General features: G+C 45.1%; 1 protein-coding gene across 1 annotated transcript in view; it reads right to left on the bottom strand.

Annotated features, from left to right (window-relative positions):
- LOC147712369 (fish-egg lectin-like) overlaps positions 1-19723 on the bottom strand; it is a gene marked incomplete at its 5' end in the record, with an annotated part of 108456 nt that overhangs the window by 27768 nt on the left and 60965 nt on the right. Inside the window, one exon of the mRNA XM_086920326.1 lies at positions 18529-18871. Within this exon, the coding sequence (XP_086776452.1) occupies positions 18529-18871 (343 nt within the window). The remainder of the gene's footprint in view (positions 1-18528; positions 18872-19723) is intronic.

Here is a 19723-nt window from a genome sequence, read left to right as displayed (position 1 = left end):
TAAAGAGAGAGAGAGCTGAAGGTATTCATAGGAAAGTGATCGCCGTTGGTAAGCGGCGTTAAAGAGAGCATCAGGTGGAAGCCTGATGTGTAGGTCCGCCGGATTGTGGACCGGGCTGTGAGTTAGAGAACACTGGGGAGGACACCAGTGCTTAGGTCCGCCGGATTGTGGACCGGGCTGTGAGGAAGAGAGCACTAGGGCTGCAGACCGGTGTGTAGGCACGCAGGATTGCAGAGGTGCCGAGTGAGCACTGACTGTAGTCAGTGTGTAATGGTAAATAATCAGAACTGCCCCAGGGTAGATTAGTCTGGACCCATGTGGTCGCGAGACTATGAGGTATGAGTGTGGTGTAGGGCATGGACGTCCTTAGTAATCAGTGAGTATTCCTAGTAATCCCTATAGATTTAGTGGTGTTTCTGATGATATGAGCTTGTATATTGCGAGTTCCCCATCCTCAGGTAGGTACCCAGGTGCCTGGATAGATGGGTCCTGAGGAGGGAGGTGGTTACGTTTTGGCCAGGTTGGTGTTGCTCTTGTGAGCTGGTTCTATCTGGTCTGAGAATCTGGTCATAACATCTGGCGTCACGAAAATGTTTACGTAGCCTATGTGCGCTGTATTGTTTTTATCTTGTTGGTTGGCACTCGGCACGAAAATTGGCCTATGGGCTTGAACAGTTGGAGTGTAAGGAGATTGCAGTACATGGCATTTGACTTGCCGTATTTTCCGGCGTATAAGACGACCCGGCGTATAAGACGACCCCCTACTTTGCGTGATAAAATTTAGGTTTTGTGCTATACTCGCCGTATAAGACTACCCCCACTTCCAGCGCAGTCCAACGCAGTCCTGCATAGCAATTCCGAGAATGTATTTTGAACTTACCGTATTAGTGATTCTAATCCTCCTCCCTGTGGGTGAGCAGTAAGGCTTTATCAGTGGACAGTGTTAAGCGTTTATTTTACAAACTCAAAGACTGAACTCAAACAAATTGGTTGTATAAACAATATTGCTTTACTCGCAATATTTTTTATTTAGAACCATATGAAAAACTGTCACTTGTGAATATACCTGTTTGTCATCAAACATGTACGGTACCGTAAACATAAATTAGTGCATGAAACAGTGCAAGTGGATTAAACTTTCCATAACTTTTCATAAATCCAAGCGATTTCTACAGGATTTACAACGTTCCCTTTAAAAGCCTTCAAAATCCTCCTCTTCGTCATCTGATCTCATAAGTAAGTCAATGAGATCTTGTGGTACATCTGTAAGGCAGTCATCGTATGGATCTGGTACCAATTCCGTATCAGATGATGTGGTCTCTGCTTCGGCATCTTCTTCATCTTGCCACAAGTAGTCGTCCTCCATACCATCCAATGAATTTGATATGCCACACTTCTTGAAAGACTTTATGACAGTTTCTGCATCGATGTCGTTCCAGGCCTTTATGACAAAGGTGCACAAAACATCCAACTGTGGAGCACGCATGTTTCCTCCTTTTGTGAATGTTTTTTCACCGCTAACCATCCACTCATTCCACTGTTCTCGGATGCGATCTTTAAATGGATTGTTTAGGCACACATCCAGTGGCTGCACCAACGATGTCAATCCTCCAGGTATAACTGCAGCATCTGTTTTTAGTCTTGCCAGCCTTTGCTTGGTGCTTGGAGTTAAATGAGCCCTGAACATATCCCACACCAGTAGACTACGTCTTTGTAGAAGTCCACCTGGTCGCCTGCTCCATACATTATCAAGCCATAGCTTTACCCCTTCTTCATCCATCCATCCTTTCTCATTCACATGCACAAAACAACCAACAGGAAACTTGAGTTTCAGCATTGTTTTTCTTTTGAAAATCACCATTGGTCTCAGTTTTGCGCCATCAGCTGTGCATGCTTGTACCACTGTGAAACTGGACTTCTCATGTCCTGTTGTTTTTATTAAAATTGTCTTTTCACCTTTTTGATGGACAGTTTTGTTGGCAATCATATCGAAATTCATTGGAGTTTCATCCATATTTCCGATGCTACTTAGCGCATAGCCATGTTCATTGCGCAGCCTAATAACGTAGCGATGGAAGCTATGCATTTTGGCATCAAGATCCGCAGGTAATTTTTGGGCAATTTTTGTCTTTTGCCGCAATACCAGATTATGCCTTCCCAAGAATCTGGTACACCAGGATACAGTGGCCTTAAACCTGTTGCTGAGATCTGGGTTAGTTTTGGCCCACTGAAGTGCAACCAATCGGATTTTATTTCGGGTCACGACATAACCGCTTTGCCGATGCTCGGTCACATGCTTTTCGAGTTCTGGCCAATGTGGGGTGCCTCTTCTTAATGCACACTTACCCCTTGGCATACTCCTTAATGCTTTCTCATTTGCTCTCCAGGCCCGAACCATCTTTTCTGTCACTCCATATTGTCTTGCAGCAGCACAGTTATTATGTTCTGTGGCAAAATCCACAACTTTAAGTTTGTAACTGGCTTCATATTTCCTTCTTCTTGCCACCGCTGGAGCCTTGCTGGGTTCTTGACTGCCAGCCATTTGCACTGGATGTACTGCTGGAGCCTTGCCGGGTTCTTCACTGTCTGCCATTTGCACTAGATGTGCTGCTGGAGCCTTGCCTGGTTCTTGACTGTCAGCTATTTGCACTGGATGTACTGGTGCTGTACAGTATGAACAGGTGCAGAGACTGGTGCTGTGCTGTACTGTCTTCACCACCACATGTACGGTACGGCAAATATCTGCTCACCAGACTGCCTTTCCTCTTCGCAACAACCAGCCAATCACGGCAAGTGCTCTACTGCCTTCGGGAACATTCTGGAACATTCTACAGTCCCCTTTCTATGCCCATGCCCATGTCATGGAGAGAGGAGCGCGTGCCAAACGTGTCAACACAGCGGGGGCTGCCATCTTCGGCGCTGGCTGCCCGTTATATATTTCGGACGTCCTGCTGCCTCGTCCTGATGCCTCGTCTGCCTTGGGATGTGCAAGCGGTTGGAGGCGCGTGTACAGCGGCAGCGGCAGTCGAGGTAAGACTCATGGCGCCATTTGCTCGCTTGTGAAGCGGTTTGACACCTTCGAGTAAAGCCCTCGCTACGAAAAAAACGCTCGCTTTCGATACTTGCACAGTTCATGGCGCGGGGCCTGGGTGTGGACGTTGCCAGTGCCTGTATTTTTTAACATAAGGTGTGTTGTTTCTTGTTACGTATTTCCTATTGTGAAGCGGTCTGACACCTTCAAGTGAAGTCCTCGCTATGAAAAAAACGCTCGCTTTCGATACTTGCACAGTTCATGGCGCGGGGCCTGGGTGGGGACGTTGCCAGTGCCGGTGGCTGTATTTTTTAACATAAGGTGTGTTGTTTCTTGTTATTTCCTATTGTGAAGCGGTCTGACACCTTCGAGTGAAGTCCTCGCTATGAAAAAGTGCATGAAAACATACCATAAAATTTGGTACCCGGCGTATAAGACGACCCCCGACTTTCCAGAACATTTTACGGGGTTAAAAAGTCGTCTTATACGCCGGAAAATACGGTATGCAGGGTGGAAGAAATGCTTTTCATCTTGGTGTTTGAACTGTCAGGCTTGAAGGGTGACATTACATGAGGGAGCCAATTCCATCTTGGTGATGATGCAATTGTACATATGTGTGTGAAAAATGCTTTTAAATTGCCCATTAAATTGCTTGCTGCATTTGCCTATGCTGTGCAATGTGAACTGTGTTCAATGTAATATGACTTGTGGATTTCCTTGTAAATAGCTCCTTGTAAATATGGCTTGTGAGGAGTGTGTTCTCATTTTGACTTGCTGTGTTCCTTGTGAATTGCGCCTTTTATATATGCCTTGTGAAGAGCATGTCACTATTTGGACTTGTTGACTTTCTTGTAAATATGGCTTGTGAATAGCGCCATGTGGATATGGCTTGTACAGAGCATGCTATTGTTGCGTTAGGCAGGAGAGAGCTGGATCTCTTTCAAATGCTTGGAGAAAATGTTTTGTAGATGTGCGCACGTGTTATGTGAAAACGTGGAGTGATAAGTTCTCGAATTTCCCATGTACTGCAGACATTGGGGAATGATTGTGTTTGAGCTGCCAAAGGGTTAATATCTTGGATTGAGACGGCAGTATTTATTCTAACATGCTGTTTAACATGCATGGTTATGTGAGCTGACACTAAAAGTCAGTGAGTGTTTGGATGAATGATGGTTTGATTTAACTTTTTCATTGGTTGCTGGGTCTGCCTATGTGCTTTGTCAGCTTGCTGACAGAATGGTTACATCTTGCATGGAGAAAAAAGCAGTGTTCATTTAACTTTCTATTTGAAATGCGTCCACGAATTTGTGTGGGTTTGCCTTGGAACACATGATTTAATGTGTTTGACTCGGAGGTCGGAAAGTTATAAATCAACCAGTCGGATTGAGATAAGGGCTTGCACGGAGGGTGCTTTAATGCTTTCACAGTTGTGAAGAAAATATAAAACAGACCCATCATGGAATGTGCTTTTGATTAGTGAAATGCAACCGTGTGCTTTTAAAAAAAATGTGTTCTAGAAATTATGCATTATTATTTTTCCAATGCAAGCTGCCCTTTAGAACAGCGTGTGTGAGTTAACCCACTCAGTTAGAAAAAAATGGCTATTTGAAAAAATAAAAATAATGAATCTGGTCCTTTTAATAGGTAGAGTAGAAAAGCTTGCACACTAAATTATGAATTCTTGGTTATGCAATGCAAAATTACATGTTGCCCCTTGTTTAATTTGATGGTGTTTCACATGTTATTTTCAAAAAGAAAAAATGAAATGTGTCTGTATGCAACGTTGTTCTAATGTTTTTTTTCCCCCTTTCAGCTAGTAGCAATACTTCATGACAGAATTATTTTAAAATGCTAGCATGTGACTTAGTTACAAAAAATATGTCTTTAATAATTTTCTTTTTACCACGTTTAAATCTGCTTCAGTTAGTTAGAAAATAATCGTCAGTCATTCTGCCCTGGGAACGGCTGTATGTTTTCAGTTTGAAAGCATTTGTTTGACCTTGACTGATATGAGCCCGGCATCTGTTCACGGCTCAAGTTTTGAAAGGGCGGAGGCCGTGGGTAACTTCTGAGAGCAGAGAAAGCCAGCTTGTTATTCTTGGCTATGTTACAATTTCTTTCCGCGGAGAAATGTTTATATAAGGGGGGGGTTAAGTCGCTCTTCCTTGCTGTCAGCGCAGACAGCTTCATTGACTTCAGATAAGGGATCCTTGCACATGCAGAATAATTGGCAGACGCTTGGCCCTTGGAGTTAGATAAATACAGTAGGCCCAGTGAGCTTCCCTGACTAGTGATTAGAGATGCTTAAACAGAATGGTTGGCAGTAGCTTTGCTCCTGCAATGAGATCAGCATTTGGCAGTGATTCAAAATTACATTGCAGTGTAGCCCGGCTCCTGATTATTATGGTTGGAGCTGATTCAAAAATTTGAGCGCGAACATTTTTCTGAAGGGAGGGGCTGTTTCTCAGATGAGTAAGGAGTAGCTAGGCCCCAGCCCTTCTGGCTGTGTATGACAAAATTAGATTTTGCCCAAACAAATTTAAAGAATATGATTTATATAGAATGTTTAAATCATTCCTTGGATTTAGAAGACTTCTTTTCATGATTTAGGAGGTTTCTTTCGAAAATAAAAAGCACTTGGGGTGCTTTTTAAATGGAAAATGTATTTTTGCAAGATTGATGATGCGTGTTTCTTGTTTCAGATGGCTTTGTCGTGTGGGGACCCTGGATGAGTGTCATTTTCTTATTTTGGAGTGCAGTGTTTTTTTTGTTTTCGGAATGATTGTTTCCCAACCCCCAAAACCCCCGAGGCTGAATCCAGGATTAGAAGCAGACGTACCAGGCTGAATCCAGGATTAGAAGAAAACGTACCCGGCTGACCAGACTGGAGGATGTGCGTCCTTAGCAACGGATACTTATGAAGATGGAGAATCATGGATTTTGCAAATAAACTTTTAAACTATAAATTGACAGTTGACTGCCTCAGCAGTCAGGCTTAATTTCTAGATACTCAATTTTTGAAAAAATTTTCATTGCCCTGAAAGTAATTCCTTGGCCTCCATTCTTGAGCCTTGCATTTTTCCTATGTTTCTATTTCTGATGGACATTATGCCACTTTTGCAGTTACCATATACAGGCCCCACTTGAAAAAATCACAGTCCTGTTCATGGTTTTGATGTTTATGCAGTGCCACATTCATTCAAGATTCATATATATTTTGCTTTTAGTATGCTACGCTATTTCATTATGGATACACGTGTTTATCTTTCACCTATTTCATAGTTTTCCTGTTTTCTGCAAAACAGTCTTGCCAATGGAAGAGAAAGCAGTGTTTTAAATGATGGTGCACACATGTGTTCCACAGCGTGATACAGTGAGGAACTAGGTGCAAACTGTTTCCTGATTTCGATGATTTGTGATCTTTACCTATTGCCTTTGGCATGGTTCAAATTTAAGTAAATGATGGTGAACACATGTGCTACAGAGGAACTAGGTGCAAACTGTTTTCTGAGTTAGATGATTTGTGACCTTTACCTATTGCCTTTGGCATGGTTCAAATTTAATTCTATGATCTGTTAGACAATATATACACCACATTTAGATAATTTTCTTTGATTTATTGCTTGATGTGCATAGTGCTACACCAGGTATTTTGTAGGAATGGGGTTACCCTTATTTATTGTTATTACACTTTCACTTTGATTCATCAACTCTTATTTAGAACAGTGGGATTAGTTCCAAGGGTGGTCACCCTAGACTTTAAGTTGTCCTGGGAAGTGTGATTTTTAGTCAGGTTATGTCCTACATCTATTAGTAATGTTTGCCCAGACCTTGAGGACCCTTTGTCATGTTTATTTGTCAGATTTCACCAAATTCTTTCTTAAGTTGACCGAAGTAGGTAGGCCTCATTTAGGCCCTTTGTTGTTTTATCATTAGAAGTTGAGGCACATTTAGTTCTTAAGTTGACCAAAGTAGGTAGGCCCCATTTAGGCCCCTTCTTGTTTTTATTCCACGAACATGGCCCTACACCAATAGATTTCATGAGTTATCACTAGGAGTTGAAGCACATTTAGTTCTTAAGTTGACCGAAGTAGGTAGGCCCCATTTAGGCCCTTTGTTGTTTTCATTTCACAAACATGTCCCTACATCAATAGATTTCATCAGTTATCACTAGAAGTTGAGGCACATTTAGTTCAAGGGTGCTTTGGTTAGTTTCTGTTGTTATCAGATCAATCTTAGTTACATTTCAGCATTCAGGTCGGGGGTGCTTTGATTTGTTTTCAGTTGGTTGTTAGATTTGTATTCCCTACATCATGTTTTAGGTGGAATTTCCTTAAGTTGTCTTTTATTTTAGGGAGTCTTTTGGATTTTGCTTTTGTTAATAGATTATGTTGATGTTTGTTTATTAGTTTGTTGTTGTTTATAGATGTTCGCAAGATAAAGTCTAGGGTAAAATGTTCTGACATGGTTTTTGGCTCTATTTCGGAGTGATGAAGACTTTAAGCTTGCTCACATCTATAGTCTGTATTCTAACCTTGTGTTGGCCCTTTTAAGCCCTTTTTCCAGACCTAGAAGAGGATAGCTGCTTTATATGATGATAGATCCCTTATTCTTGACTCTAATCCATCTATTGCCTATTGGCTTTGACATAATTATGTGTTCTTTCATTATCCTGCCTATAGTAGAGGGTGGCTCCTGTGGTCCTGACTTTATATTACATATTGGTATGGGTTGTGTAGGTATTCTGACAGAGCTAAGGGTTATTTCATCCTTCTCAGGCCTACAAGGCCCAGAACTAGAGAGACTCCATTTTGCTTTCTGTCCCTGCAGAGCTGAGATGCTTGAAGGGTAAAGGTAATATTTTAGTTTTGAGCTGTTGTTCGTCCTAAGCAAACCGGAGAGAACCAGCCAGAGCTGAATCTAATCAAGAAGTGTCCCTGGGCTCAGGTCTCTAGACGAAACAAGCAGCTGATCACTGTGGGAGCGTCTAGAGCAAGGAGCCCGGTGCATGGACCTGGTGGGAGGAGGCTACTGGCTGGAGCTTTCCACTAGAGGAGAGGATTCCATATCAGCGAAGTGCAGGAGAGGAGGAGTGGTCAGTTTGGTTCTTGAAGAGTGAAGAGTAGGATGTTTGCTGGAGCTGAAGAGTATAGTTCAGTTCAATTGGTTTTCTGGAATGGAGAAAGAAGGCAGATGATTGCTGAAGCTGGAGAGAGCACTCATATGAACAAAGTTGGAACTATCAGCTGGGGCTGCCAGTTTATCAGAATGCATTAAAGCAGATGGAGGAGTTGAGGCTGCTAGCTGAAGCAGTTGAGCCAGAGGAGTGAAGCTGTGGTGACGGAGAGAGAGAGAGAGAGCCCTGATCCCACCAGAGAGAGAGAGAAACATTCCTTCTAATAGGTGAGGTAGTCTAAACTAGTTTGCTTTACACTTACACCTTAATCTTGTCTTTATTCCCTAGGCTATTGTATGTCTAATCCTTTTTCTTTCAGCGGTGTGTTACAGTTCCTGTTAGTTACAGAGACCCCGCAGATAACCTTGTCCTTATACTGTATGTCTAATCCCTTTTCTTTCAGCGGTGTGTTACAGTTCCTGTTAGTTACAGAGACCCCGCAGATCTGTGTATGTGTCAATTCCCATTTAATTGTTATTGTAATAAAGATACCCCAGTTCTTAGTGAACCAGTGTGCATGTGTTGTTCTTATGATAGAGAGCGTTTAAATCAGGGAATAACTCTTGCATACAGTGTGTGTCTCTTGTTCTTAAAGCGCAGGTAACCTTTCCTTCTAGTCAGGTGTTACAGCCAGAACAGATGCTGCCCCTGATCAGGTAAGTAGCCACTGAATAATTAGGGAGAGAGAGGAGCCCTTGAGCTAGGAAAATAGATAGACACTAAGTAATTCGGCCATTCTATAATATTATTGTAGTAGTGAACCAGCATGTGCCTTGTATTCTTGTTCAATCAGGGTAACCTGTTCTTCTAGTCAGGCATTGTTTTCATGAACGGATGTAATTCCCGGTCAGGTAAGTAGTGACTGAGCAATGAGGGAGAGAGGGGCCCCTTGAGGAGGAGAATAGCTAGTACATTATCTAATTTGGTAAACTGTTGTGTGCTATAATATTGTAGTTGCTCTAAAACATCAAAAGTTCCCTTTTCATAAGTTTTTTGGAGAGGGAAAGCTCCCTCTCAGGGATTTTCGACCGACAGGTTAAGGATGGACCATATGATGTATTTACGGTTGCATAGAGAATAACAAATTTACACAAGTAACATTATTTAACACCCGTGTCCTAATGAGAATATGCACAATCACAGGAGAAATTTCATAAAAATGTCTTTATTGGGTGATTTAACCGACCAATTGATTAAAAACAAGATCATTCACATTTATTTATCAAAAACATTAAAATCTTAAAAGGGCTGAAAAAGTGTCGACGCGGCGTTTCGGTGATGTCAGTTGTCACCTTCTTCAGGACAATATTTCACATATTAAAATCACTACTTGGTAGTTCATAGATCGCTTTTGTCAATTTGCGATTTCTGAGCTTATTGTTCGTTTGGTACAGTTACTTAGTTCTGTGCAGATGCCCACTCGAGACGCCAGAAAAAGCCTCTAAAACAAAATTAATTGAAAAAAACCCAGGCTTGAACATAAACCGCTGCCCAAGAAATAGTGGGAGGATACAGAGATATACATTTGATATCTAAATTAAGGGAAACTTCCCCGTTCGGCTGGGCAAGGAGTAAATACCACCGTCTACCGTAGGATTTTAACGAAATCAATCCAGAGAAAAACCTTGAGTAGACCCAATAATCACATTGAGAATTGAAAACTCTATCTTCAAGGGAAAGGACACAGAACTAAGTAACTGTGCCAAACGAACAATAAGCTCAGAAATCGCAAATTGACAAAAGCGATCTATGAACTACCAAGTAGTGATTTTAATATGTGAAATATTGTCCTGAAGAAGGTGACAACTGACATCACCGAAACGCCTCGTCGACACTTTTTCAGCCCTTTTAAGATTTTAATGTTTTTGATAAATAAATGTGAATGATCTTGTTTTTAATCAATTGGTCGGTTAAATCACCCAATAAAGACATTTTTATAAAATTTCTCCTGTGATTGTGCATATTCTCATTAGGACACGGGTGTTAAATAATGTTACTTGTGTAAATTTGTCATTCTCTATGCAACCGTAAATACATCATATGGTCCATCCTTAACCTGTCGGTCGAAAATCCCTCAGAGGGAGCTTTCCCTCTCCAAAAAACTTATGAAAAGGGAACTTTTGTTGTTTTAGAGCATCTAATGACCCCATCCCTTTTCTCTGAAAGGGTTACTCCTTGATATTTCTTTACTATAATATTGTAGTATCATATCCTGAGTAGTCAATGAGAGAAACTTCCCAACATAGAGAGAGAGAGAGAGCTGAAGGTATTCATAGGAAAGTGATCGTCGTTGGTAAGCGGCGTTAAAGAGAGCATCAGGTGGAAGCCTGATGTGTAGGTCCGCCGGATTGTGGACCGGGCTGTGAGTTAGAGAACACTGGGGAGGACACCAGTGCTTAGGTCCGCCGGATTGTGGACCGGGCTGTGAGGAAGAGAGCACTAGGGCTGCAGACCGGTGTGTAGGCACGCAGGATTGCAGAGGTGCCGAGTGAGCACTGACTGTAGTCAGTGTGTAATGGTAAATAATCAGAACTGCCCCAGGGTAGATTAGTCTGGACCCATGTGGTCCCGAGACTATGAGGTATGAGTGTGGTGTAGGGCATGGATGTCCTTAGTAATCAGTTAGTATTCCTAGTAATCCCTATAGATTTAGTGGTGTTTCTGATGATATGAGCTTGTATATTGTGAGTTCCCCATCCTCAGGTAGGTACTCAGGTGCCTGGATAGATGGGTCCTGAGGAGGGAGGTGGTTACGTTTTGGCCAGGTTGGTGTTGCTCTGGTGAGCTGGTTCTATCTGGTCTGAGAATCTGGTCATAACAGGGCCCAAGCAGGATTGATACAGTGCCCCGGTAGAAAACGTCTTTGCCCGTAGATATCTTGGCTTTGACCCCTTGGCTAAACGGTTACCCTGATCATGTGTCCGCCGGGACTCTGAGGGATGGCTTCTCATATGGCTTCAGGATCCCGGCGGGCAATTTTCATGGGAGCACTTCCTGTAAAAATCAGCTGTCCATTCAACACAACCCAGCAGTTTCCGCCAAAAAGATAGCGAAAGAGGTTAGCTTGGGGCGAGTGGCAGGACCATTTGGCGACCCACCAGGGGCTGATTTTGTGTGTTCCCTATTAGGAGTGTTACCGAAGAAGGACCCGGCGGAGTATAGACTCATTCACAATCTATCGGCCCCGAGGGGGGCTTCAGTAAACGAGGCGATTGACCCCGAGGTATGCTCAGTAAAGTATGCATCGTTCGATGACGCAGTAGTACTGTTGAATCGCCTGGGCCCCGGTGCATTGTTAGCTAAATCAGACATTGAATCTGCATCAGGTTGCTCCCAGTACATCCTCAATTTATTTATTTATTTATTTATTTTATCAACTTATATGGCGCAACAGCTACCCAAAAAGGGTTTCCCGGCGCCTAACACACAGCCTGGTATAGAGTGTAGACAGCATAGGTGATCGGATTACTGGTTAAACAACCAGGTTTTTATCTCCTTTCGAAACCTGAGAGGGTTTTGCTCTTTGCGTATTTGAATTGGGAGTGTATTCCAAATGACGGGACCCAGGTAGGCAAAAGATTTGCCTCCCATCCTGGCCAGCTTAAATCTGGGGACACAGAATTTATCAGCTGCTTTGGATCGTAAATTCCTATTAGGGATGTAGGGGGAAGCTAGTGCCTGCAAATATTTAGGAGCGATACCTGCTTTAATTTTAGACATGTAGTTTAGTGCTTTAAACCTAATGCGATTCTCCACCCTCAACCAGTGCAGTTCACGCAGGTAAGGGGACACGCTGCTGTTTTTAGGTATGTCACAAAGAAGACGAGCGGCCGCATTTTGTACAAGCTGCAGTCTTTTTGTGACTGCTTTATTTGCACCTAGATACAGGATGTTCCCGTAGTCAAGCCGAGATGTAATTAAGGCATTGACCACCGTTTTCTGCATAGGGCTGGGCAGCATCCACAGGATCTTTCTGAGCCATCTCAAGATGGTAAAGCAGATGCTCACTACTTTGTTGACTTGCTGTATCATGGACAGGGAATTGTCCAGGATTATCCCCAGATTTCTAGCCTGCGGCACTGGAGTCGGGAGATTTCCCATCTGGGCAGGCCAATGCAATGAGTTCCAAAGTTCTGGTTTCCTGCCCAGAAGGAGAATCTCCGTCTTATCTCCATTTAATTTCAACTGGTTAGTTGACATCCAGTTGAAAATGGATAGCAGGCCAGCCTTAAGGAGAGATGGAGAAGAAGTTTGGGGTTCAGATAGTGAGAACACAATCTGAGAATCGTCGGCATGCGACATGAAGGTTAGACCCGCTTTTTCCACTAGGTCCGCTAGGGGTCTAAGATATATATTGAAAAAAAGCGGGCTAAGGATGGAGCCCTGCGGTACTCCATGAGGGGAATTGAAGGTTTCCGAGCATGCCGCTGACGATGATATTTGAAAGGTCCGGTGACTCAGGAATGATCTAATCCATTGGAGTGCGTTTCCGCCTATTCCATTTTTTCCTAGTAGAGCGATTAGCCTTTTATGCGATACGGTGTCAAAGGCTGCGCTTAAGTCAAGTAAAATAAGCGCAACCGTTTGACCGTCATCGAGGAGTTTCCTCATGGTTTCAGAAACACCCTGTAGGGCAGTTTCTGTAGAGAAGCCCGCTCGGAAACCTGACTGGGTGGAGTGAAGTAAGGCATTTTCCTCTGAAAAAAGCGTCAGTGCTGAATGCACATGTCTTTCCAAACATTTGGAAAAAGTGGGAAGGAGTGAAATAGGCCTATAATTGGCTAATTTATCCGGATCGGCTGTAGGTTTTTTCAACAAGGGTGTCACTATAGCATGTTTCCATATCTTTGGCACTGTGGAAAGCTCCAAAGATGAATTTAGGGTGTCCGCAATGATTTTGAGGGCAGGCGAGTCAAGTAATTTTATTACCTTAATAGGAATTGGATCCTGAGGAGAACCAGATTTTATCGTCTTCATAATTGAGATGAGAGCATCCGTTACGATAGGGGGCCAATTATGAAGGGTCTGATTTATGATCGGAGTGTACTCCCAATCTTCCTTAGGGGCGGTTGTAGAAGTGTTTTTACCTATCTCGACAATCAAATTGTCAATTTTGTCAGAGAAAAATTGAGCTAAGTCCTGGCATTGCTTCATGTTTAGGGGTCGCGTTGGATTAGTAGTTTGAGCCCCTGCGAGGTCTTTAACTCTATTAAACAGCGTTTTTGATTTATTCGCAGTTTCCATTATGGACGTGGCTACATATGTAGTGCGAGCTTTTCTACAAGCAGTATGGTAGAGATTTCTAGCTATATGATACCTGTTTTTTTCTCAGGATCGAAATCTCTGCGCCAATCTCTCTCAAGTGCCTTGCATTTAGTTTTTTCTTCCTTAAGAGTCAGTAAACCAGGGGGCCGGGGGACGATGTAGGTTCCCCTTGGTCTTAGTCTGGGTTAAACAGCCATCTGCCGCATTGGTAAGCCATAGTTGAGTAGCTATGGCAATGCTTTCCATATTGTGATTTTTATTTGGGGGATTTGAGTTTAGGTTCGCGTTAAGATTAGAGATGTCTAGAGCTTTCCAGTTTTTCCTCAGAGACGGCAGTGACCTGTTTTGGTCTGTTGAGGTACTGGGTATAGTAAGATAGGCTTTAACTAGAAAATGGTCTGACCAGCATACAGGGATGTTTTCTATCTAGTTAAGTGAGGGAAGGTTTGACAATATCGGGTCAAGTAGGTGTCCTGCCTTGTGGGTGGGCCCTGAGTTAATAAGGTAAATGTTCATGGCTAAAAGATCATCCAGCAAATTTATGCATGTTGTGTTCAAATTATCTTCTAAATGAAGATTCAAATCTCCGATGATAGAGAAGTTTTTGGATGCTAATATAAAAGGGGTAATATGATTTACTAGTTCCATAGCCCATTTGGTGCCATTTCCGGGAGGTCGGTACACAAGAATACCGGACAGTGTGAAGTTTGGATTAAGACATAATTTAAAAGATGCAGCCTCACTGTCAGGTATAACTATCGATTCAAATGTGCAACTAAATTGTTTATTGTAAACAATCGCGATTCCACCTCCGGTTTTAAGGGTTCTATCCAATCTGGCGATCGCATAGTTGGAAGGAAGGGCCATAGCTATATCGGGCCCTGAACCTTCATGTAGCCAGGTCTCAGTGAGAAACAGGGCGCTAGGTTTGTCGTCCATTAGCAGGTCGAAAATCTCAACCTTATGCATAGGTAGGGAACGACAATTTAAACTGTAGAATAGATGGTTTTCGTTAGAAGGGTGTGCTGGCTTTATCTGCTTACTACGTTTAGTTCTACGAGGGGGGTAGGGCTGATATGATATAATTGTGTAGCTACAAAATGGGCAGGAAGCAGTGCCCAGACGAGGGATTTCAAGCAACGTGCAATTGTCATGTTGGGCAGGGCGCAAAGATTTTAATAGGTCAGATGACATTACCTTTGAGAGCCTGGGTAGAGGAGTATGATCACTAGCCCCGTGTCCCGTACTGGCACGGACGGGCACAGACGGGCTAGTCTTTGGAGTGTCTTCGGCGTGCTGAGGGCTCGACCGCTGCGCTCGTCCGCTGCGCCTCCGAGGAGTGATCATAGTTATGGGAGGAGGAGGGGGCGTGGCTAGTTCAGGGGGCGTGGCCTCGGGTCTCGAGGGAGGTGATGGCGGCTAAGAGAGCATCCTTCTACAGCAGCACTGTGAGGTAAAATGTCATCCAAAGCATTTAAAAACGCGACCAGCGCCTGCTGGGTTTCACGTTTCAAGGGTAATATTACATGGATATGTGCATGCCAATGGGTTGTTCAATTTCGTGTGCCTATTTTGAAATGTTTAGCTCGTTTTTGCAATGGGTGTTCACGAAGGCCACAGGGCACAAACATGTGATGCATTATCATGATGATTTCCTCTTTCTTGGCCCAGCGGGCACTCGGGACTGCGCGCGGGCATTGCAGGACTTCTGCGTGCTCATGCGGGGTTTCGGGGTTCCATTGGCGCCAGGTAAAACGGTAGGGCCGACTACCTCCCTCGAGTTTCTGGGTATAGAACTAGACTCGGAGGAGGGGTGCTTCCGTTTGGCAACGGAGAAGGGTGCCAAGTTTAGGGCTTCCCTGTTACAGTGTCTCCGGACGGAGAAGGTGACCCTGCACCAATTGCAACAGACAGTGGGTCAGCTTAACTTTGCATTGAGAGTGATACCGATGGCTCGCCCTTTCTCTCGATCCATTGCACAATCCACGGTGGGCCTTAGGGAAGGGCACCACCGCACCAGACTGTCGGCAGAGGTTCGCCAGGATATGCTCATTTGGCTGGCATTCCTGGCGGACTTCAACAGCCGAGTAGTATGGAGCAAACCCCCAGCCTCGTCGGTGGAACTCGGCTTATGGACCGACTCGGCGGGCAGCGTGGGGTTTGGTGCAATCTTCGGAAACCGGTGGTCGGCACAAACATGGCCGACGTGGTGGCGAACAAGCAGCCTGACGAGTAACATTGGTTTCCTGGAACTATTCCCCATCTCGGTGGCTCTGGTGGCATGGCCAGAAGACTTTAGGGACCGCTCGGTGGTGTTTTGGTCAGATAACATGACAGTGGTTGAGTGCATTAACCAGCAGGCAGCACGCTGCAAATGGATCTTACGACTGTTGAAAGAGATTGTATTGCGATGCATGAGATTGAACGTACAGTTCAGGGCAAACCATGTGCCGGGTGTACTGAATAATGCGGCTGATGCTCTCTCTTGTTCCAAAATGCAGGCTTTCAGGTATTGTCTACCCTCAGTGGAGATAGTGGCGGCACCTTTCCCGAAGCACTATGGCAGATCGGTGCCCCGGACTACAAAACCTTGTGGCAGCCAGTTTAGCGCCCAGGACGAGGGAAGCATATGAAGGGGCGTTCCGTTCATACTGCGCCTTTCTGGGGCTGGTAGGGGAGCATAGATGGGGGCAGGTTGAGTCCTTGCTTCAATTTTTGGTGGCGCTTCATAAGGAAGGCCGGTCGGCGGCAACCGCCAATAGGTATAAGGCCGCCATATCATTTATGGCACAGCTCCACGGGATAAGGGACCCGACAAACTCCTTCTTAGTCAGGAAGGCTCTCCGCGGCTGGCGGCACCTGGAAGGTCGCAGACAGGATAACAGGCACCCGATTGGGTTTGATAAATTGACCACCTTACTGGCGAAACTGGACGAAACATGCTCCTCGCCCAGCAAGGTAATACTATTCCGAGCAGCTTTCACATTGGCATTCTATGGGGCCCTGCGGGTGAGTGAACTGGTGGCAGGGAATAAGAAAGATGTGGAAGGAGGGTTACGCAGGGATCACATCCAGATAAGGGGGGATTCTCTGCTGATCTCGATAGCCAGGTCAAAAACGGACCAGGAGGCCCTGTGGAATAGTGTGGTGTTGCAGCGCGCTCTGGGGAATCCCGGTTGTCCAGTGAGGCATGTGGAGGCCTACCTGAAACAAAGGTTGACAACATGGGGGGGCCCTGCTTAGACATATGGACGGGACCCCTTTGACAAGATTTCAATTTCAGAGGGTGCTGGCAATTACGATTGCAGCAGCGGGCTTGAACCCGTGTGATTTTGAGACCCATTCATTTAGAATAGGGGCCGCTACAGAAGCTACGGCTCGGGGTCTGCAGGCAGACGAGGTGAAACAATTAGGTCGTTGGTCCTTGAATTGTTTCAAGAGATATGTGCGACTGCACATGTTGTAAAAGACTGATGAAATGCACTCACGCTTGTTGTCTTTTGTTTGGATTACAGTTTCGCGAGCCTGTGACGCGGGGCGGAAATTGGGATCGGCCCAGCATCAGCTGACCAGCGGGAAAGGATCACGGAATGGAGATCAAGTGGTCTGGGTCGTGGGCCACTCATACGTGAGGCGTGCCGGGGACATATTCAAAGCAGGTGATGCGATCCACACATCTGAGGAATATGGGTTCAGAGTGACCTTCCATGGGAAGGGCGGCCTCTGTATTGACCGATTGCAAGGTTTTGTGGAGGAACTATTAGGGCGGCACAGGTCACCGCCATCTGTAGTCATAGTGCACGTAGGGGGCAATGACTTGGTGAGACTGGGAAGACGGGTGTTAGTTGAGCACATACTGTCTGTAGTTAGCTAGTTAGCCAAAAGGCTCCCGGGATGTACGATTGCCTGGTCCCACATGATTCCAGGAGGATATGGCGGGGAGGTTTGTCTATGACAGCGTTGAACCACTCGGTAAAGAGGGTCAACAATAAAATTGAGAAACTGTTTCGCTCTGCTCATCTCCAAAGCATTTCTCATGGGTGTATCAGGGACGATCACGGTTATTCGAATGATGGGGTGCACCTGTCCAGGACTGGTAATGACTTACTGATAGGAGACATCGTAGCTTGGCTGGTGGGCTTGAGGAGACATGACCTATAGGAGGTGTGGGGGGGCCAGATAGTCGGTCAACTATCTGGCCTGTGGCGGTAAGGTCATAATCGGTGAGCAGTGATTTCAAGGTCCCTAGGGGGGGCGCCACCCATTATGGATGGGAGCGCCCGGGGGGAGGCGGCCATTGGCCCCTCCCACGGGGTGGCGGCACCCACTACGGATGGGTCGCCCAGGGGGAGACGGCCATAGGCCCCTCCCAGGGGGAGACAACTATATGCCCCTCCCACGAATTTCCCGGGGGCCGGATATCCGCTCCGGCGGAAGAGAGTGTGGGGAAGGGGGGGGGGGGGGAGTCCACGCTGTCCTTCTTACGGATACCTCGCACATGAACTCAGACGACCTTAAGATGGCGTCGAGTGAAAGGGGGCCCCCACGACAAGGGAAGTTACAATTGGCGGCGAGGGTAAAGTCCTCTGCGCATGCGCCACTCACACCGTGAGGGCGGGAAGTTGGTGATAGGGGTCTGACACCGGTTAAGACCTTGCCGTTGGCCCTTAATGTTAGGTTGTACAAATTCAAATGTAATGCATTTATCAGGATGCTAGACTCGGCTAGGAAACCTTTGTATTAGAGATTTGTTAAGGTTAGCCTGAAAAACCTGTCTTCATCAAGATGTATATGAAGTTGTATTTGTACATGATTCATGAAACGTTTTAATTTAAAGTTATAAATTTTGTTTCATATTTTAATAAATACGGCTGGGGGGGTCGTGAGACCCCCCGCCTTCCAAAAGTTCAAATCTGTGTCTGTCTCCTCCCATGGGGAATTGGTGTTGGGAGGGGTGGCGGGCATCCCGGCCCATATGTAAACACTTAAAGTTTGAGCTTTTTGGGGCAGAAAAACTATCTCAGTAACAGATCTTGGAAGATGTTTCTTGTCATACCTGCGAAATGCATCCCCCACGCTGTTCACACCGTACACAGAACCATCGCTGCCCACTTCAATCATGGAGAGCTTGCCTTCCACTTGCTGCCAACTGGAACCACTGCAGGAACATGGTGTTACGGAAGATCGGAAATAGATGTCATCAGCAGAGTTGACTCCCCAGCAGCCCAGAGGGCCACAGCTGTAGTACTTCAGCAGCTTCCCTTCAATATTGGACCAGGGAACAGGCGACATATCATTGGTTGATACTGTTGCTTGGTTGTGAAGGCAATAAATTTCCTCATTCATGTAAACACCAGAGATAAACTGGGCTCCACCTGCATCAATCTGCTTCAGACCCCCTGGAAGTAAAATGAAGAACAAAATATGTGAGGACAACTGAAGATTAGGTGGACTGACCGCCCCAAACGCCCAACCAAACATTGACTGCATCAATTGGAATGCATTTGAGGTGGGTGACAATGTTAGACTATCATGCTAGTGCAATGGCATACCTACCTCTCTGCCAGAGAAAGAATGGACTAACTGACTTCCTTTCCCCCTCCAACCTTTGAGGACATTTTCCTCTCCACCAAAGTGTGCTTTGCTCCCCATTGGCCAGTATGTGTGTAGATTTGCTACACACTGCCCTGGAAACTGGTTCTGCAATGTGGGTAACGTTATGAAACTTTGTATTTATCAAGATCAAATGGCATAACAATCTCTATCAAGTAGGGCCTCAGATTTCTGGTGGGAATCTGCAAATAACATATCTCAAACCATTCAGAATCTTAGATTATTTTCTAAAATCGGATATTTACTAACATTCCTCAGAAACAAATGTTACACATGCACAAATATACAAAGATCAGAGTCCGTAATAAGGATTTGCAGTGCAGATGTTTTCCATCAAATGTTTCCAGGGGTGGCTCCTCCACTACTGCTTTCACGCAGTGTGAAAATTTTAAACATAAAATGGTAATAACTACCATTTTATGTTTCTGCTTCTTGCACTGTGAGAAAGTAGAAGGGTTTGGTTGATGGGGCTGCTCTGCAAGCAGGGCTGGGCAGGGGAGGAGTGGTGTGCCCACTCCTCAGTGAGCATGACTAGTTTGGCTGGCCGTCTGGGGCCGCCCAAACCAGTCGTGCGCACTCTGCCCTTTCTCCATGGAGGCTGCTATGCAGCCTGCATGGAAAAAAGGGCCTCCCAGTAA

This window comes from Lissotriton vulgaris, chromosome 5, assembly GCF_964263255.1.
Source record: "Lissotriton vulgaris chromosome 5, aLisVul1.2, whole genome shotgun sequence".
NCBI classification, from domain to species: Eukaryota; Metazoa; Chordata; class Amphibia; order Caudata; family Salamandridae; genus Lissotriton; species Lissotriton vulgaris.
The sequence above is the reverse complement of the archived record's forward strand: the minus strand, read 5'-3'. Positions and strand labels throughout refer to the sequence as shown.